At 41.4% G+C, this 21,492-nt stretch overlaps 1 protein-coding gene across 2 annotated transcripts in view; it reads left to right on the forward strand.

The window, feature by feature from the left end:
• Window positions 1–13,249, forward strand: part of ZDHHC9 (zinc finger DHHC-type palmitoyltransferase 9) — a 30,548-nt gene extending 17,299 nt beyond the window's left edge. For both annotated transcript variants that reach the window (XM_054695566.1, XM_054695567.1), the window contains exons 5-10: window positions 4,980–5,117; window positions 6,011–6,057; window positions 6,772–6,876; window positions 7,578–7,681; window positions 8,055–8,151; window positions 11,671–13,249. In XM_054695566.1, coding sequence (XP_054551541.1) covers window positions 4,980–5,117; window positions 6,011–6,057; window positions 6,772–6,876; window positions 7,578–7,681; window positions 8,055–8,151; window positions 11,671–11,787 — 608 coding nt within the window. In that variant the 3' untranslated portion in view covers window positions 11,788–13,249. The remainder of the gene's footprint in view (window positions 1–4,979; window positions 5,118–6,010; window positions 6,058–6,771; window positions 6,877–7,577; window positions 7,682–8,054; window positions 8,152–11,670) is intronic.
• Window positions 13,250–21,492: the final 8,243 nt, after the last annotated feature.

Raw genomic sequence — 21,492 nt, forward strand, 5'->3', positions numbered from 1 at the left:
TACCAGAATGCTAAATGAAATAAAACAGGAGATAGGCTGGATTTATAGCATGATGTCAGTTACACAGTTAAAAAATAAGTGTAAAGAAATTTGCAAGGAAATGCACCAGAATGCTTATAGTTTGTTATATCTGGGTTGTGATTTTATTTCCTTTCTTTTTTTTTTCTCTTTTTTCAAGTTTTCTACAATGAGCATGGATTACTTTCTTATCAGGAAAAGAATGATTTAAAATGCATTAAAATATATTGTCTAAATCTGCATTTTCCAATGTTTCTATATGGCAGTTTTGCTTAAAGTGAGGCATTTTCTGTAATTCTTTTTTTAGTGTTTACTAGTTTATTATGAGGCTATCATAAAGGATGCAGATGAACATCTTAGCTAGAAGAGATGCATAGGGCAAGGTGCCTACTCCCAGCATGCCACTTTCCCAGCACCTCCATGTCTTCAGCAACTTGGAAACTCTCTGAATCCATTAATTTTGAGTTTTTATGGAGGCTTCATCAGGTAGGCATGATTGATCATTACTCCATTTCTAACTCCTCTGCGCTCTCTGGAGAATGGGAGTGGGGCTGAAAATTCCAAGCTTCTAATCATGGCTGGATCTTTGATGACCAATCCCTATCCAGAAGCCTGCCCCACATCATCTCAGAGCAAGACACTGCTACCACCCAGGAAATTCAGTGGTTGTAAGGATTCTTTGTTAGGAACTATTAGAAATATTAGACTATGAGGAAATATTAGAACACAAGATGCTTCTAGTGCTCTTACCACTTAAGGCAGTTACAAAGGTTTGAGATGCTCTGTGCCAGGAAACAGGGGCAGAAACATCTTTTCTATTATTTCACATATACCATTTTATATTCATCAGTAATACATGAGAGGTTCAATTTCTTCACATACTTGCCAGAACTTACTATTGTTAATATTTAAAAACTTATTTTTACCCATTTTAGTAGATGTGATGTGGTATCTTTTTAAAATAGAAGTATAATTGATGTACAAAGCAATATTAATTTCAGGTGTAGAACATAATGACTCAACATTTGTATATATTGCATAATGATCACAACAGTGAGTCTAGTTACCATCTGTCACCACAGTGCAGCTTACAAATTTGCAATACATTATTATTGACTATAGTCACCATGCTATTTATTAGATGTCCATCACTTATCTTGTAACTGGTAATTGGTAGCTCTTGACCCTTCCCCTCCCCCATTTTGCTTACCCCCAACCCTCTTCTCCTAAGGCAACCACAGTCTGTGCTCTGTTTCTATGAGTTTTGTTTCGTTTTTTAGATTCCACATATGAATACAATTACATAGTATTTGTTTTTGTCTGACTTAATTCACTAAGCATAATCTAGGTTCTAGGTCCACCTATGTTATCACAAATGGCAAGATTTCATTCTATTTTTAAATAGCTGAGTAGTATTCCATTGAATATATATTTACCACATCTTGTTATCCATTCACTCATTAATGGACACTTAGAGTGTTTCTGTGTCTTAGCTGTCATAAACAATGCCACAGTGAACATATAGTTGCATATGTCTTTTTGAGTTAGTGTTTTGTTTGCTTTGGATTAATACCCAGAAGTGGAATTGCTGGATCATGTGGTCATTCTATTTTTAGGTTTTTAAGGAACCTTCATGATGATTTCTATAGTGGCTGTACCAGTTTACATTCCTACCCACAGTGCACGAGGGTTCCCTTTTCTCCACATCCTCTCCAGTGCTTATTATTTCTTGTTTTTGTTTTTGAGGCTAACCATTCTGATAGGTGTGAGATGTTATCTCATTATGATTTTGATTTGCATTTTCCTAATGACTAATGATGTTGAGCACCTTTTCCTGTGCCTGTTGGTCAACTGTATGTCTTCTTTGGCAAAATGTCTATTCAGTTCCTCTGTTCAATATCTGTAATTCTTGATTCAGACATCACCCTAACCACTTGGACATGTCATTCTTTTCTACATTTTTCTTCTCTTTTCAAAAAAGATATATTGTAGCCCCTTTAAACTAGAAGATGTAGCATTCTTAGTCTTAATTTTTGACTAATATACAACTCATTTTTTAAAATGATGTATTTTATTTGTGCTTTCTTTGATTCATTAGAATGATATATGTTCATTGCAGAAAATATGGGAAATACAGAAAGTATACATAAAACAATCCCAAATTCACTCTCCATTTTGTAGTATTTCCTTCCAGTCTCTTATTTGTGAAATTGTATTACACATGACTGAGTTTTAATCCTGCCTTTGTCACATACTATTATATCCTGAGCATTTTTCTATGACTTCAATATTTTTTGATTGCATTATTTTTAAAACTGCATAATCTGTCATGTGGTGGTATTCTAGTTTATTTAGGTAGTCTATCATTAGATATTATTTCATTTTATTTATTATAATACTGCAATCAAAATGATTAAACTTAAGGATGTGGCGAAATTAGAACCTTCATATACTTCTGGTGGGACTATAAAATGGTGTAGCTGCTGTGGAAAACAGTTTGGCAGTTCCTCAGACAATTAAACATGGAATTATCATATGACCTAGCAAATTCCACTCCTGGGTATATACTTAGGTTAACCTGCTTGTGCTGCCATAACAAAATACCACAGGCTGGGTGGCTTAAGCAATAGAAATTTATTTTCTCACAGTTCTGGAGGTTAGAAGTCTAAGATCAAGGTGCCAGCAGGGTTGATTTCTGCTGAGTCCTCTCTGTCTGGCTAGTAGGTGGCCACATTTTCTCTGTTCTCACAGGACCATTTCTTTGTCCTCATGTACACCTGGTATCTTGTTCTCTTCTATAAGTATAGCAGTTTTATAGAATTAGGGCCCAGATTTTATGAACTCATTTAACCTTAGTCACTTCCTTACAGGCCCCATCTCCAAAAATAGTCACATTGTGGGTTAGTGCTCAACATATGAATTTTAGGAGGACATAATTTTGTCCGTAACAAGGTCAAAAATAATTGAAAACAGGAACTCAGACATACTTGTATGTTCATAATAGCAAGTACATAACAGCCCAAATGTCCATCAGCCGATGAATGGATAACCAAAATGTGGTACATGTAGTAGAATATTATTCGGCCATAAGAAAGAAGTGTTGGTATGTGTTTCAACATGAATTAACCTTGAGAACATTATACTACGTGAAAGAAGCCAGCCCCCAGTGGCAATATATTGGTATGGCTCCACTTAAAAATAGATATAAAATATCTAAAATAGGCAAATTCACTTAGTAGAAAGAAGATTAGACCTTACTAGGGGCTGGGGGGAGGGGAGGAAATGGAGAGTCACTCCTTAATGGGTACAGAGTTTCTGCTTGGGGGTGATGAAAAATTCTGGAAATAGTGGCAATGGTTGCACAACATTGTGACTATAATTAATGCCACTGAATTGTACACTTAAAAATGGTTAAAATGTCAAAATATATGTTATATATAAACACATTACAAAATAAAAAAGTTTGTTGAACTTAAACTTCTATACACGTTTCTGTTTCCTTATGAGAAATTATTAGAAATGGATTTATTCTGCCCGAGAGGTGTGAATATTATTAAGGCTCTTGATACATACTGCCAAATTGCTTTCCAGAAAGGTCCTCTCAGTTTATACTCCCACAAACAGTATATTAGAATTCCATTTTACACTAGTCTCACTAGAACTGAATATTATTTTTTATGTTCTTATTTGATAGGTGACAAGGTATCTTATTGTTCTAGAATTGCTCTGAATTATTAATGAATCTATTTTCTTGAAGGGGTATTTGTATGTATTATATAATCAGTTTGTAAGGATTTTTCATATGCTGAGGTTCAAAGTTTGCATATTTTCCTATTTTTTTTTCCTCTTTTATTTTCTTTATAGTATTGTAAACATATATAAAATATTTTTTTTTTAGTTTATAGAGTCAAATCTATTTTTCTGGGCCTCCCCTGGTGGCGCAGCGGTTGAGCACTGGGCTGGGAAGCTGCTCGCAGCCTGTGCAGCGCCGGTTCGATCCCCGGCTGCTCCCCGGCCACCGGAGGAGGGTCCCGCATGGCGCGCAGACCTCTCCTGCTGCCCGCTGCTCCCCTCAGCAGTGTACTTCGGTCCTTCTGCCTGTTCTGCTCCCTGCTCTGGCTCTGGTGAATTCTCTCACCCTCCCGCGTTTCCGACTGTACCCAGTGCTTGTATAAATAAATAAACGAATAAATCTTAAAAAAAAAAATCTATTTTTCTTTGCCATCTGTGTTTTCTTTCACTTTATGCTTAGAACTTCCTTCTCTGTATACCAGGTAAAATGTTCATCTACTCTTTATAGTTATTTTTTGGTTTCATTTTGTTTTGCATTTAACTCTGTAGATCATCTGGAATTAATTTTAATATGTAGTTTGAAGGGGAAAAGTCTGACCCTATTTTCCACCAGGTAGCCAATTGTCCCAGAGTTGTTCATGGAAAAATGCTTCCTCCTGTCACTGATTTTGTGATGTTGCCTTATTACATAGTAAATTCTCATGTATTCTGCAGTCTGTTACTGGGTGCTTTCCATTCCATGGAGCTACACCATACCATTTTAAGTATTGTGGTTTTATATATTTTTAAATATCTAGAGGTTAAGACACATCACACCACTCATTTTTCAAACGTCTTTGGCTATTTCCCCCTACTTATTCTTCTTGAACTTAGTAGGCCTACCTATTAAGTTTTTTCTCTGGGTAAGTATGGTCTTTTCTCTTAAGTGGCAGTGAGGCAGATCACGTAACTTTTGAGTGCCTTATTTGTAAAATGAGAAAAAGAAATATCTTCTTTTGCCCAGCTTCCATGTATGATTATGGCTATGAAAACATTATGAAAATGTGAAAAATAGAAACTAGTGATTTTCACAATTGCAATTAGGCAGTGATCCTTGGGTCTTTGAATTAGCTATTATGTGGATGGTGCTTTGTTTTGGAGGCTTTGGCATTGGATTCTCTCTCCCACAGAGCGCTTTGACCATCACTGCCCCTGGGTGGGGAATTGTGTTGGAAAGAGGAACTACCGCTACTTCTACCTCTTCATCCTTTCTCTCTCCCTCCTCACGATCTATGTCTTCGCCTTCAACATCGTCTATGTGGCCCTGAGTGAGTATGCAAGGCAGTGTTGAGGTGGGAGAAAACTCTGGGACCTCTTAGGGGAGTGGCTGGGTTTCCTGGTGGTTCTTTACTGTGGGGGCCCTTAAGACTAGTTAGAGATGAACAATACTTTCTGAGACTCTTGAGCAGGCTCCAAACCTCAACGCACACCACTCAGTATTTACTGAATGTGGTAGCCATCTTACTAGCCTTTGTGGGAACTGGGGACATAATTCCTGTCCTGTACTCAGAACACTGGACATTTCTGAGGTGATCCCAAAAGTTGGGGATGTATTCTGTTTGTATGTGTCCTCTTCTACCCTGTAAGACCTGTCCTGCGCGAGGTGGTAGAGGGAGTTACACCAGAGAATTAACTTTTAGAAACTCATGGTTTCCCTTGGGATATAAAAAACAGACCTGCATGTGTGCATGTACACATATAAGCACACTGAACCCAACCTAAGGACAGATGGAGTTAAAGGAGCTAAAGTTCCTGGAGTTAAAGGAGTGGTCTTCCTGGGAAGACTTGAGTTCTCAGATGTATTTTGAACAGGGAGGGACAGAGATTGGTGAGGAGAGAGGATTTTTCTTGGGTATTTCTGATTTCTTTGGTCTGTGAATGATTATTCCCCTCCATGCCCATAGTTAAGGGCTTTGGACAAGGGACGGGAGCCTGATATTTGACTTATGCCCGACTCTCTAGTCCCCTGCCTGCCCCACATTGGAAATATGAACCCAAGGAAACCACTTGGAGGTGAGAGTCTCTTGTGTGGGTGATGGTTTAATCTCTTCTCAGTGTATAACAAGGGATAGGGAGGGAAGGGATTGAGTAAGCAGTAGGATAAGTGTGTATTTGTTACTAAAGTCACTAATTTTTCTCTCTACTCCTCCCAATTTCACAGAATCCTTGAAAATTGGCTTCCTGGAGACATTGAAAGAAACTCCTGGAACATATCCTTCTCTGGCAGTATGTCCCTGTGAAGCCCTTTTAGACTGCTTTTCAACATGCTTTCTCTGCACTTCTCCCACCTTCCCATTTTCCAGTCAGAGAGTGCCAAAGTCTAAAATACAAAGCCTGTAGTCTTAGCGGTAGCAACCAGAATGGAAGATGGCCAGGACTTGAAGGGAGGTCTTTCCCTCGTCCCCTTCTCCATTGCCTCCCTCTCAAGTCCTCCTGATTCCAGACTCAACTCTGCCTCCGCTTGTGAGTTGTACTTTGCCTTGATACATCTCTTATGCCATGTACTAGAAATCTCTGTTACAGTTAAGGCTATGTTCCATAGCAGTTGTGTTTCTGAAAAGGTGATTCAGATGGGATTCCTATAAAGCACATCCTGTTTTTCTCCACCAAGTTGTCATTTATGAAGTTTATTTTTTGATGGGTTTTTTATTGGCTGTGACGGCCAACTTTGTTTGGCTTTGGCCACCTCCTGAACATCCTCTTCAAAGAGCTAATGATGAATAAGCCAACACTTAAAATAGACTAGAGATGTTAGAGAGCTAAGTCCAGTAAGTTTAGAATTCATCTCTGACTGTACATGGATGCATGGCCATCTGTGATACACATTCTGAGAGGTAAAGGTGGTGTGACTGGTGCCATGAGTATGGACTGAGGCATCGGGTTTCCTCGTATGGCTCCTTCAACATTCCTTAACACCACTTCACTGTTCTAGAAGTACTCATTTGCTTCTTCACACTCTGGTCCGTCGTGGGACTGACTGGATTTCACACTTTCCTCGTGGCTCTCAACCAGACGACCAATGAAGATGTGAGTCAGCTTTCCTTTCTCTTCATCATGTATTCTTCTCCCAAAACCCTGTTTTCTCTATACCTGCTAGACAACTGAGCCTCGAGGGCCTAGGGGGTTGAGGCAAGCAGGAACCTGATGTGGAAGACTGTTAAGTCAGAGTATGGAAGGGAAAGCAGATTGGAGCTGAATGTCTGCATGGAATTAGGAAGAAGAGATTGAATGGTTGGCTGGGTACAAGGTGTTCAGCTGTTCATAGATCCTTAAAGGCTAATGGGTGCCACTAGGAGTGGAGTAGGACCATACACTGAATGAATCCTTACTTTTAAGAAGTTACCAATTAATCCATGTTCATTGTAGAAAATACAGAGTAGCAAAAAAAAAAGGGGGGGCAAATAAATAAGTCCCTATAATTTTATCTCCTAGACACATCACCGTTGTTAATTGTGTAGTAACATATAACCTTCTAGACTTATTTCCAAGTTTGTTTCTGTGAATATATTATGCATTTAAAACATAAAAATAGTATATATCATTTACTTATCTGTTGTTTTACACTCCGCTATGAGCATTTTTCACGGCTATGTGGGTTCCATGGCATTAGGTACATTTTCATGTTGTACAACCATCACTACCATCCATCTCCTCCACTTTTTTCTCTTCATGCTGCATGTATTTACTTAACATAATGTTGAATGTAAATCTTGGCTCTTACCTTACAGATCAAAGGCTCATGGACAGGGAAGAATCGCGTCCAGAATCCCTATAGCCATGGCAACATCGTGAAGAACTGCTGTGAAGTGCTGTGTGGCCCCTTGCCCCCCAGGTACTCAGGGGACTAGAAGGTCCTGGGACTCTTGGGACAAATGACAAACCCTGATTCTTTTACCTGGTCTGATGCATTCTTCTGAACGAGGCCTTTTGGTATCAAATTGATTTTTCCAGGGATTGTCCCTTGGTACTCTATCCCATGAGCTGGGATGAACTTTCATTCTTATTTCACTTGTTTGTTCCCTGGTTAATGTGTTCTCTTGTTGGTAGCAGAAAGAGCAAGTGGAAGATAGGAGGCATGTGCTGGGCTAAGGCTGGAATGTCAAAGGGCAAATTTTTGTTTTTCTGTGCACATGACAAGGGTCAGGAGGGCGGGTGGGTGGAAGGCTGACAACAAAGTGCTTTACTAACTCTCCTATCTCCTTCAGTGTGCTGGATCGAAGGGGCATTTTGCCACTGGAGGAAAGTGGAAGTCGACCTCCCAGTACTCAAGAGACCAGTAGCAGCCTCTTGCCACAGAGCCCAGTAAGTGTTCCTGACTTTAAGGCTTCCAGATTTTATGACTGCGTCAGCGATACAAAGTAGAAGCTAAATTTACACCTTAGAGACATAACTGGGCAATTTCATATCCAACCACTCCAGCTTCCCTGCCTCGACTTCTGCACTCACATTGCCTTCAGATCTTTATCCCCTTGGGGTCGATTATGATCTAGACATTCCTTCAACACTCTGCCAGCAATTATGCTAGGTACTCGGGATACACCAATGAACAAGCAGATTATGCCCCTGCTCTCAAGGAGCTCATTGGCTAGTGGGGATGAGACAAGAAAACACGCCATTCCTCAATGTTGTAAAAAGTACTTGAGGAGGGAAGCATAAAATGCTTAGGAGCAAAGATAGGGGTCAGGGGAGCAGGTTGGAGTTAGTGATGTGATTACCTTGATAGAGGGCACTTCCTCACTGGAATATACAGATGTTGTGGAAACTTTCCCAGCTTTCTTGCTTAAGATATACTTTGTGAAATATGTTCCTAAAAAGTTATTATTTGAACTTTCCTTTTTTAAAATAATGGCTTTATTGAGCTACACTGAACATATATAAAAAACCCTATTTAAAATGTACAGTGCATCAGTTTATAGTATATCACAGTTGTACAATTATGACAACAGTCAATTTTAAATCACTTTCATTACCTCTTGTAAAGAACCCTGAAGACATTGGCAGTCACTCTCCCTTCCCCCCACCCCGATCCCGCACCCCCATCTGTAGGCAACTACAAATTTACTTTCTTTTGATATAGATTTGCCTCTTTGTGTTCATGTAAGTGGACATGTGTAACATGTGGTCTTTCGTGATTGCTTTCTTTCACTTAGCATAGTATTTTCAGGGTTCATCCATGATGTAACGTGTAGCAGTATTTCATCCCTTTATATGGCTGAATAACATTCCATGATCTGGAGGGGACCACATTTTATTTATTCATTTATCAGTTGATGGACATTGAGTCGTTTCCACCGTTTGGTCATTATGAATAATGCTGCTGTGAACATTCACGAGCCATGCGTGGATCCCATGTTTTCATTTCTCTTGGCTGTGTGCCCGGTAGTGAATTTACTGGGTCATATGGTAACTTTATGTTTAACATTTTGAGGAACTGCTGGACTGTTTCCAAAGTGGCTGCTCCATTTTACATGCCCACCAGTAGTGTGTCAGGGTTCCAATTTCTCCACATCCTCCGCAACATTTATTATTATCTGGCATTTTGATTCTAACCCTCCTAGTGGGTATGAAGTGGTATCTCATTGTAGTGCTAATTTGCATTTTCCTGATGACTAATTATGTTGAGCATCTTTTCATGAGCATGCTGGCCATTTGTATACCTTCTGTGGAGAAGTGACTATTCAGATCCTTTGTCCATATTTAAATTGGGTTGTTTGTGTATTTTTTTGTGTGTGTGTATTTTAATTGTTGGATTGTAAGAGTTCTTTATATAGTCTATATACAGGTCCCTTATCAGATATGTTAATGATTTGCAAATATTTTCTCCCATTCTGTGGGTTGTCTTTTTACTTTCTTTGAAGCACAAAAGGTTCAATTTTGATGTAGTCACATTAATCTTTTTTCTTTTGTTGTTTGTGTTTCTCTTGTCAGATCTTAAAAAACAACAGTGCCTAATCCAGTTTGTAAAGATTCATGCCTCTTTTTTTTTTTCTAAGAGCTTTATAGTTTTAGGTCTTTTATCCATTTTGAGTTAATTTATATGTGTGTGTGTGTGTGTGTGTGTGTGTTGGGAGGTGGGTAGTCTAATTCTTTTGCATGCGAACTTTCGGTTATTTCAGCACCACATGTTGAAAAGACCATTCTTTCTCCATTGAATTGTCTTGGTACTCTTGTCAAAAGTGAATCAACTGTAAATGTAAGAGTTTTCTCAAAAAATTCTCTTTCATTGGATCAAGAATATGTCTATTCTTATGCCAGTGCACACTGTCTTGGTTATTGTAGTGTTATTATAAGCTTTGAAATTAGGAAGTGTGAGTCTCTCAACTTTTTTATTCAATTGTCTTGGCTCTTCTGAGTCTCTTGAATTTCCATATGAATCTTAGGATCAGCTTCTTAAGTTCTGCAAAGAAGCCAGCTGGAATTTTGATGGAAATTGCATTGAGACTCTTGATCAGTTTGGGGAGCATTGCCCTCCTGAGATTGTCTTTTGGGCTGTTAACATGGGCTGCCTAATTTGTTTAGATCTTCTTTAATTCTTTCAACTATGCTTTGTAGTTTTCAGAGTATAAGTTTTTACATGTCTTGTTATATTTACTTTTTAGTATTTTATTCTTTTTGATGTCATTTTAAATGAAATTATGAAAATAATTATTTATGCATACAAGAACTGGGGTACAGGCCAGAGATGAGCGGGAGGGTGAGAGGATTCACCAGAGACAGAGTGGGAAACAGAACAGGCAGACTGACTGAAATACACTGCTGAGGGGAGCAGCAGGCGAGACAGGAGAGGTCTGCTGCACCATGTGGGTAGCCCCTTGGCCAACTTAGGGTCAGAACACGTGCTGCAGTGGCTGTGGATAGTGTCATAGTGCTGTGTTTAACCCTTTGTGCCACCAGGAAGGCCCTAATTTCATTTCTGAATGGTTCATATGTAGAAATACTCTTGATTTTTAAATTTGATCTTGTATCCTGAAATCTCATTGAACTGGCTTATTATTAGTTCTAATAGATTTTTAGTAGATTTGAACTTTCTTTTAAAATAGACTCCTACTTTTAAGTGAATGCTTTTGTCATAGATTTAATGCAATGCCAATAAAAATTACTAAATTTTATAGATAAATTTATTCTAAAGTTAATAAGGGAAGGTAAAGGAAAGAGAACATCTAAACCAATTTTGAGAGAATAAAATGGGAGAAATCAGACTACCCAATTTCAAGTTAATGTTTAGGCATAACAAAGGCAGTATAATATTTGTAAAGGATCAGAAACACCCCAGTAAGTCTCCAGTATAATTTTTTTTCCTGAATCTGGTCTTAAATCTTAACAATGTAAGCTAGTGATGTTTAGTCGAAAGCAGGTAAGGGTGGTATTTTAGAATCATTCAAGGGCTATCGTCAACCCACATATGTCATCTAAAGGTTTTGCCACTCTGCCCTCTTTGGTTTAGAATCACTGTTCTAGTGAACTGTGTATTTGGGCAGAAACAAGGGTAAGAACCACTGGGTCAGGCCTGGTAAGACAAGTATGTTGTAGTATTATTTTGTGAAGGAGGGGGCTCTGTGAAAATGTTTTTGGCCCACTTTATTGTCATGAATAATAATGAAAATGTTTGTCCAACAGACAGTGAAGAATAGAACTCAAACTTCAGTTGCATTCTGCTGAGAAAATATCTGTTCTGGGTTCTGAGTTTGATGTCGGCTTCTGTCTATCTCTAGCATCAGTGTGGTTACTGGGTTCAGAGGAAGAGCTCAGAGTGTGTGGACGATCTCCATTGCGATTCTGAGGGAGAGTTTATATATATTTTGCTATATATTTCCCTCTCAGGCCCCCACAGAACATCTGAGCTCCAATGAGATGCCGGAGGACACCAGCACTCCTGAAGAGATGCCGCCCCCCGAGCCGCCAGAGCCACCGCAGGAGGCGAATGAAGCTGAGAAGTAGTAGCCTCTCTGTGGAAGAGACTTTTGTGTTTAATTAGGGCTGTGAGAGATTTAAGGGGAGAAGATAAACCTGAGACAGAGAGCAAGTAAGCAGTCCCTTTCACTGTTTTTCTTTGGTTTTTATTACCCAGTTGCACACTGGCATTTTCTTGCTGCAAGCTTTTTTTAATTTCTGGACTCAAGGCAGTCACAGAAGATGTCAGTCACCTGTGGTAACTGGACAAATAGGTCTCTTGGGCCCTGGCACTGGTTTTCCATTGCCTCAGCCAAGGAATCTCCTTGGACCCCTCCCTTCCCTCCAGATCCCAGCTCTCCTGCTTGGGGTCATTGGCCCAATTCCGGGGTTCAAGTTTCTTGAGACTGGCTCAGATCCTCTCAAGTTGCTGCATGTCATGAGTCCAGAAGCAGTTATAGAGAACTCTGGCCAGGGAATCCTCACTGATTTCTGGGGGCCTTCATAACTGAAGAGGATGGAGAGTGAGAGTGGAGGATTCTCTTGGCCACAAAGTGCCAACATTGCCAGCAAATCCTTTCAGGAACGGGGCAGGTACCTTCCACTTGTTGTATTTATTCATGTAGCTTCTCCTTTGTCCCCCATCCACTCTAACACCCAAGCCCCACTTTTTTCCAATTAGATATATGTAAGTAGTTGCAGTAGAGATAACAATTTACATTTCTCGTATACTACCTGGAAACTTTTAAATACCTGTGCCATTCTCAGTAAGAATTTGTGAGATGCCAACGGCATAGCCCTTCACACTCTCTGTCTCATCTCTCCTTTCTCATTCGCCCTTTTTAATTTGTTTTCCTTTTGACTCTTGCTCCCATTCGGAGCAGCAATGGCAGTAATAAAAGTCTGCGCTTTGGGGGTTCCTTTTCCTCAGAGGAAGCCCTAGTGCTCACTTAAAACACTATTCCCTCAGACTCCCTGTGTGAGGCCTGCAGAGGGCCCTGAATGCACAAATGGGGAAACCAAGGCACAGAGAGGCTCTCCTCTCCTTTCCTCTCCCCCTGTGTCCCCTCAAAAAAGAACAACAACAAATAAGGATAACCAATACTTCCATTAGGCCTCGGCTGAGTGAGGAGGGAAAGCCCAGCACTGCTGCCCTCCCGGGTAACCCACTCCAAGGCCTTGGCCCATCTCGGGCTTCGTAACCACACCGGGGGCTTCCTCCGAGCCCCGCTCTTCCAGCACTTCCACCGGCAGAGTCCCAGAGCCGCTTCACCCTGGGGGTGGGCTGTGGCCCCCAGTCAGCTCTGCTCAGGACCTGCTCTGTTTCAGGGAAGAAGATTTATGTATTATATGTGGCTATATTTCCTAGAGCACCTGTGTTTTTCTCTTTCTAAGCCAGGGTCCTGTGTGGATGATTTACGGGGAGGGGGGAGATGTAAACCAGAACTTTTAATCTATTTGAAGGTGATTAAACTGTGTCTAATGCAAACTGCCTGCCTCCTTCTAGCCCCTTTCATCTCAGAACCACCGTGGGAGTGTGAATGTCTGTGTGTGGGTGTGTGAGGTGGGAGGGGCATGGGAAGGAGTTGCTTGTTACTACCCATACTTCATTTTCAAGGGGATCTCGGGTTGGAGAGATGGCTTCCAAACTCTCCATTGATTTATACTGCATTCTGGGTCAGTTTACCTTATTCCATACTATGAAGAAAGGACATGTACATGCGTACAGTGTTAACTAGATTGGGAGAGTCGGGGGTTATATTAAAGTAGTTATTAGGATATTGTGCAAATGTGTGCCATTAATTGCAAATGAGTCTCGGTTACTAAAGCAGGCTTTTGGGAATATTTTGTTAGTGGTCTTTTGCCAGCAATGGTATGTGTTTCTTTTTAAATAGTCTGTAACCCAGTCTCCTTATCAATGTCTTCTTACCCTTAGTTCATCAGAATTAACTAACAAAATCTGGCTGCTTCCAGGTTTTTCTCTACTACTTCCTATTTTCCTTGCAGAAGGATTTGATTTGACAGAGAATTACAGAGACTCAGATTCCTCTCTCATCTGCCTCTACTTTCCCATTTTTTTTAAAAAGATGCATTTATTTATGCATGCAAGAGCTGGGGTACAGGCCAGAGGTGTGGGGTTGAGAAGATTCACTAGAGACAGAGTGGGGAACAGAACAGGCAGATCCACTGAAATACACTGCTGAGGGGAGCAGCGGACGAGTCAGGAGAGGTCTGCTGCGCCATGTGGGTTGCTTCCTGGCTGGTCGGGGATCGAACTCGTGCTGCAGAGGCTGCGGATTGCCCCATAGTGTGGTGCTTAACCCCTTGCGCCACCAGGGAGGCCCAACTTTCCCATTCTTTTTATTTTATCTGGTTCTCTCAATTTTGCCCTTACACTTAGATTTTAGTTAGTTCAAAATAAAGCCAAATCTGGAGAGTTTGTAAGTTATTAGATATTTCCAGTTAACCTGCCACTCAGATGAACCCCTTGTTAATCAGTTTCCAGCCCATCACTCATGATTTCTCTCCTCCCTCCACCTTCCTCACCCATTCTCATGCTGACCTTTAGGCAGTCCGAGAAGCTTACTCTGTCTGATGCGCAGGGTCAGCATGAAACTATCTGTAGCATGCAGTGATTTTTTAAGTTTCTCCTTTTCTCATATGCCCTGCCCTCTTTCTTTTCCTTGGCAAATCTTCTGTATTTAAGATTTTGGTTTGAAGAGGTGTCCATTCATCCCGTGTACCAGCTGAGGCTGTCCCTACTCGGAGTTCTGATCAGAGTGGAGATGCAAGAATTGGTTTTGCCACAGGGACTAGGCCTTAAATTGTTTGCTCTTTTTTTTTTTTTTTTTAATAGAGGCATGTTTTATTTATTTATTTATTTGTTTGTTTGTTTTGTTTATACATGCACTGGGTACAGTCAGAAGCGCGGGAGGGTGAGAGAATTCACCAGAGCCAGAGCAGGGAGCAGAGCAGGCAGAAGGACCGAAGTACACTGCTGAGGGGAGCAGCGGGCGGCAGGAGAGGTCTGCGCGCCATGTGGGACCCTCCTCCAGTGGCCGGGGAGCAGCCGGGGATCGAACTGGCGCCTCAGAGGCCGCGGGCAGCTTCGCAACCCAGCGCTCAACCGCTGCGCCACCGGGGAGGCCCTGTTTGCTCTTTTCAATAGCTGATGTTTTCTCTACTGCTCACCTTCCTCCCCATTCCTATGCACCCCACTTTCCCAGGCTAGAATGTTTGGCATGGATCCAAACCCTGTGGTGTTTGGCTATTTGGGGTCATTTCTTCATGTCCATTTGGCCCCGGGGCCCTCCTTGTCCAAGTGTAAGTCATCATCTCCCTCTTTGCTTCCCCCCAAGCCCCCAGTGGCAGAGGCAAGTTCTAATTCTACAGCAGTTAAGTTCCATTTTTCCTGCCCTGACCTTCCTGCTTTTACCCATCAGGCCCCTTTTCCTACTGACCAACTCTCTTTACCTAGTTGGAGGAAGAAGGTATTTTGTTTTTAAATCTATTTTCTAATTTAAATGCAATTTAATATGTAAATTGCTGCACTTTTGTGTGAGTCTCCAAATGTCTATGTATGGGTTTTTTTTTTTTTCCACTCTCTGGTATTTCTTAATAAAGAAATCTTTCTTTTTTGAAGGAAGCCAATTAATGAAGGAGACCTGAATAGTTTTAGAAATACAGGGCTATCTCTTTCTTTATGTTCCTGCCTCATTTCTTCACTTGTGTATAGTGTGAATAATCAGCCCCCTCCCTCACCTCTTGATCCCCTTGCTTTGAGAGGACCCTCAGCCTAGTGGGACAGAGAAAAGATCCTGTCCTATGTCTGGTATTCCTCTGGAACCACTTGGATTGGCTCAAGTGGTAACCTAGCAACCTAGCCCCCCTCTCACTCTCCACAGCCTGGCCCTGTTAGTCCTTTTTTTTTTTTTTCAATTCAGTTCATTTTACACTTCTGAGGCTGGGGCCAGGCTAGGAAAAATCACCAAAAGATCACAGCAAAAGTTTTTTAAAAATGATAATTGTTCTCATACCTTGATGCTACTAAAAAAAGAGCAATGTTTCCAATAATCAAAAGACATTTGTGTCTTTTTAAGAATACCTTCTAGGAATAACTTACTGTTCTTAGGTGATGGGTTTTAGAAATCATATCAAAGGCTAAAACTGTGAACATCATTAGTTTTAAAGGATGTAAGCGCAACTCACCAAAAAGGGAGTCATTGTCGATTTCATGTTTTGGATAAATATGAAGAGGGAGTGGAAACTAGAAATCTTCATCTGTAACTTTCAAATATCCTGTAACTATAGGACATCAATGCGGGTGGAAAACCTGGCAAATTTAGCTGGACATAATTATTTTTGAAACAAGCACAAAACATGTTTTTACAGCTTTTATACATTTGATTTCCAGGGCTGCAATGACTGTACATTGAGGGGAGATGGTACTACATTTTGTTCAGAACTTTATGAAGGGCCGTGACTTCTGAAAGTCTTGTCCCCAATAGCTGTGGCATTCATGGATTTGTAAGTTGCCAATACAACCTACATGTATAAGTCTTCCTTTGTAGCATCTGTGTTTGCAGTGAATCTACAGATAGGAGGAAACATCTGACTCCTTGATAATATCTTTTAGTATAGTCTTGCCCAGCTGTTTGCACATTGAAGTACATATTATCTTATTATAAACTCCCTTTTATTTTTCCTTTATAGTATATATATAATATATATATATATTGCTGTTCTTGAAATTATATGCTTAGGCAGGTTATATTAACTATGAAATTCATTTGGTGGCAAAGGGTGCATTACAAAATACTATATATGTCAGGGAATGTTGAGGGTGAAAAGGTTGAGAACCTTTAGACTAGATCATCTTAAATGACCCTTTCTACTTCTAAATAGTTGGAAAACTTAGAAAATGAACAAATATCCCCTACTCTTTAATGTGCTTTTTAAATTTTAAAACTAACACACGTTCGTTGTTGAAAACAGAAAATATAGGAAAGTAAGATTTAAAAAAACACCCATAAACTCATTACCAAGGAATGATTATCACTTTTATTTTAATCTATTTCTCCCTAGTCGTTTTTCTGTGCATGCATATTTTTAAACATAACTGAACTTCAACTCTAAATATAGATTTGTACTCCTGCTTTCTTATTTAGCATCTTCCATATCATTATAAATTATTTGAAAACGCATCTTAGTGACTCCATCATAAGCACCTAACTCTTCCCTTAGTGTCAGATATCTAGGAGTTTTCATGATTATAAACCATGCTGTGATGGACTCCTTTGATTCTTTCCTTAGATTCCTAGAGTCAAAGGGGGAGGCTCTTTTCAGGCTCTTAATCAGCATGGCTAAATTGATTTATAGAAAGACGGTCCCCATTTTCCTGTCAGCTGTGTCTCAGAGAGACGGCCTCAACACATCTCACGTAAACATTTGGTGACTTGATCGTTATAAACTGGTATCTCAGCGCCCCTCCATTTCTATTTTCATTCACAGTGAGGTTAAACATTTTCCCACCTCCCCTCTGCCTTGTGTTTCTTGCCATTTGTCTTCTGTGACTTGGCAGTCCAGGTCCTTTGCTTATCTTTCTGCTGGTATTAGGGGGTCTTCTTCTTGATTAATAAATGAGAGCTTGGAGCTCACACTCCACTGCCAGCCAGGAAATGAGGGGCCCTTGATTTGGAAGTGGTTTTACAACTCTGGACCATGCCTACTTCACTTCCTTTAAGCTCCCTTTCCCACAGCCTTCCTGCCAGTCCCTGCCTATCTTTGGCTGTTTGGCTGGGGATTGTGGTTTTGTGCCAATTAGAGGTATGATTGTTGGTCATAAAACCCGGGCTCTGTCGAACGATGTCACTGACAGTAACACACTGATCATATAGTCCCTGCCACCTGCACTTGCTCTTTCTCTGTCTCTCCTCGTCAGATTAAGTGCTGGGACTTAGCTAAGGTCACAGGTAGAGCCCAGGCCAGAACCTAGATGTCCTGACTCCCATCCCCGGGGGCTTTTGTGCATAACCCAGTTGTAGACAAAGAGGTTTGACAAGGGTCAACTTGAATGAGATGAGCTGTTTGCCATTCATTGAGTTAACGTTCAAAAAATACTTGTTGAAAACTGACCAGGTGCTAGGATTCACTTCAGGAGACATTGTATTCTGATCCCATTCTCTTATAAATGAGTTGAGACACTGCAATGATTTTCAGGGGTTTTTTTGTTGTTGCCATTTTGGATTAATTTTGCAGTGATCCCTCCATTTTGGGCATACAGACGGCTGACTATATATAGTCAGTCTGAATCGGGGGTGGTTGTTGGGTTTTTGTTTTAGACTTACATCTCTGTCCAGACCCCTGCACTGAGGTTGAACTGATGGAGGGGTTTCTTTAGCACAGAAAGTCAGGAAATTGCCTGCCGGGTTCCCACAGTCCTGTCGACTGTCCCTTTGTGAGGGCCATTGCCCTGGGCTCCTTCTGACGCTATCCCTGGCAGGTCCCAGAGGCAATGGTATACAAATGCTATATTGGTAACTGTGAAGTTATAGGAAAAGGTGAAGCCTACATATCAAGTGCTATAGAATTCCTTTCATTTAAGGCCTTCCTGGAGGAGGAGTCTTGGCTGGGTCTAGAGGGAGGCAGTTCCTTCCCACTTGATTGTCTTGTGGGCTGAATAATATAGAATGTGGCCGAAGTTGTGTGAGAAGCTAAGGTGGCCTCTATTGTGAAGGAGAGGTGGGAGAACCACTTCGTTCCCTGCTGGGAAACCTCATACCTCATCCTGCATTTCCTGACATAGGAGGGGAAGGTGTTGGTGGTCACGGGTGATCAGTGCCCTTTTTTTCCCCCTTTGGAAACCTCATTAAGCTTTTGTTTTAATGCCCCTGGTCTCAAATGGCCCCACTGCTGCCTCCACTGATGTGAACTGCCCAGGCAGTGGTCTCTCCCCGGGAGAGTCAGCTGCAGGGTCTGCGGCCTGCTGTCAGGTTTGGAGGTAGGAGAGGGACTTTGTGACGTTGACAACCTTCATTGTGGGGTTTGGGTAAGCTGATCAGAACCTACCTGGGGTAGTCTAAGATAAGGTCATGAGACGTGAAGGCAATCAGTGAAAGGAGAGATAGTTCAGCTGAGATGTGCCTGGCTGCTTCCCCTGATAGAGTGGAGAAGAGGAAGGTGCTTCTAACCCTGAACTGGCGGGGAGCTGGCTGGACTCCAAGTCTCCCTCCATGAATCTGGCCTTCATCCTTTTCCTTCTAGCAGCTCAGGGATATCCAAGGGAATTGCCTAAAATAAACGCAATACCCAGGCTAATTGTCTTTGTAAACTGGTCAGAGCCAGAGCTGCACCAGGCTGCTCCAGTGACTTTTCTATCACCAGTCTCTCTGGCCACCAGAGTTGGCACCTTCTGCCCTGAATCATAGCACCCTCTGGAGATTGGGGTATCAGTTTGTCCCTGGGCTGCAGCAGGTCGAAATGACAGTCTGCACAGAAACCCACATCGACACCTTTGTGCCCAGTTTGAATGCAGTACCCTGGAAGTTACAGACAAAAAGCTACCATTTATTGTCATTATGTGCTAGGAACTTTATTCACATAAACTCAATTATCTCTAACAGCCCTAAGAGGTAGGTATTATTAGATCATTATTCTTTTTTAAATTTGTATTTACTTTTATTATTTTTTAATTGAGATACAATCAGCATTTGTAAGTTTAAAGTGTGTAATGTGTTGACTTGATTTATGTATTGTCATGTAGGTCATTATTCTTACTTTACAGCAAAGAAATGTACATGTATGTGATTACCTAAAGTCATGTAACTAGTAAGTGGTGAAGCCAGGATTTGAAGACACTTCAGTTTAACTCCAAAGCCTTTGCTCTTGTTCACTACCAAACTAGGGGTCAGAGAGGAGATGGGCCTTGAGGGATTGAGATGGAGGTAGCAGGGTGGTGTTCATTTAGGGGATCATCCATGTTATCATTCATTGGGCTTTGATTTTGTGCTGGACACTGTGCTAAATAGTTTACATAGACCATTCGATCTTCATAACAGCCCCATGGAGGCTTTACTGTTATCCCTACTTTATTGCTGTGGAAAGTGGGGCTCAAGGAGGTTAAGTGATTGGTCTAAGGTGAGCCAGCTAGTGAGTGACAAAGCCAAGACTTGAACTCAGGTTGATCAGAGCTCCTGACTGCTAGGTTGTCTGCCCTAGTGGAGCCTCCACTGGCTCTCCCAGACCCTGGGGGTGCCCACTGACAGAGGAAGAGCCCCTTCACCCTCTTGGGTCAGCCCATCCCCTTCACTTTTCCCAGGAGAGCTAGAGGCTACAGCTCCCTGCACCTCTGAGAGCCAGACTGGGGCTGGGGGTCTAGGGATCCCACTTCTTGGTTTGCTGGGCTCAGGGCACTGCTGGCGTCTTCTAGATGTCCATGAGAGCTGGCCAGAAGGTTCCAGAAGCCGTGGGTTAAACAGGGGCTTCAAGCTCTTGGCTGTAGACTCTCCGGAACTGGCTTGCTTGCCCTGTGGACTAGTTCCAAGTTCCCTGCTCTTTCCCACAGACATCTCCCTGCTTCCTGCTCCTGCTCATTCTACTCATCTATAAAAAAAGATGAACTCTTGCCTTCTGCCATAACAAGGATGGATTATAAGATAATTATGCTAAGTGAAATAAGTCGGAGAGAGGAAGACAAATATCAGATGTTTTCATTCATGTGAAATAAAGACACAAAGCAAATGGACTGACAAAACACAACAAAAATAACTCTTAGACTGACAAACGGCGGTTGCCAGATGGGAAGGGAGTGGGAGCTGGAGGAATGGGTAGAGGGGATCAATTTGATAGTGGTAGTTGCTAGAACTTTGGTGGTGATTGGGGCATACACCTAGATGTGAACTTGTACTCCCGAAACTTACCTAAGTATCTTCCACCAATGGTAAATCACTCTTACTCGCTCACTAAAATAAAATACCCTTTATGGTACCCTTCCCAGAAAGAAGTCTACATTCCTTATTGGCTCCCACACCCGAACCTTCCCCTAGTCCTGTGACCTCTGCTGACCTTGCACAACTACCTACTTTTAGCCTGTATTCAGCCTTGAGAAGACAGGAGGCTGAGAACTCTGAGACATCACCCATCCCTGCCCCAGGGCAGGAGGATTATGAAACAGTGTTTTCTCAGCCATTCCTCTTTTTCTGATATTTTCCTTTCCTTAACTTGGACCTAGTAATAGGTATTACCCAGGGGTTTTATAAAGCTTAAGAATCATCTCTGATAGGATCCCTTTGGTATGTGTGGATTTGAAGGCCCCCACTCCCCATCTCTGCAGAAGCCTGTGACACGGCAGCACGCTAATGAGTTCGCTGCTACCCTAAAATAGAGGCAGAGGCCTGTGCCTGTTTATTTCATTTTCTCAAAAATCCAAATATTATTCCTTTTAAAGTAGACACAAAAAATAATAGATACTTTTGAAATTCAAATAAAACAGGAGTGTGGAAAGTGAGCAATTCTCTCCTTTACTGTCCAACCCCAGCCCTCCCCTCACAAGATCACTGCTGCCAACCACTGGGGGCATCTCTTCCCAGTCTGTGTGCGTGTTCTCCTTTCTTCCATAAAACGGAATCACCCTATACACAAGGGCTTAGGGCTCACTTTTTTCTCCCTGATATAGCCAGGATGGACTTCTTTTTACAATAAGAACCTCTGTAAATTGTTTGTATAATTTTGAAGTTTAAAAGTAAACAGCAAAAA

Source organism: Talpa occidentalis, unplaced genomic scaffold, assembly GCF_014898055.3.
Source record: "Talpa occidentalis isolate TD23 unplaced genomic scaffold, MPIMG_talOcc4v2.1 talOcc4.15, whole genome shotgun sequence".
Classification (NCBI taxonomy): Eukaryota; Metazoa; Chordata; class Mammalia; order Eulipotyphla; family Talpidae; genus Talpa; species Talpa occidentalis.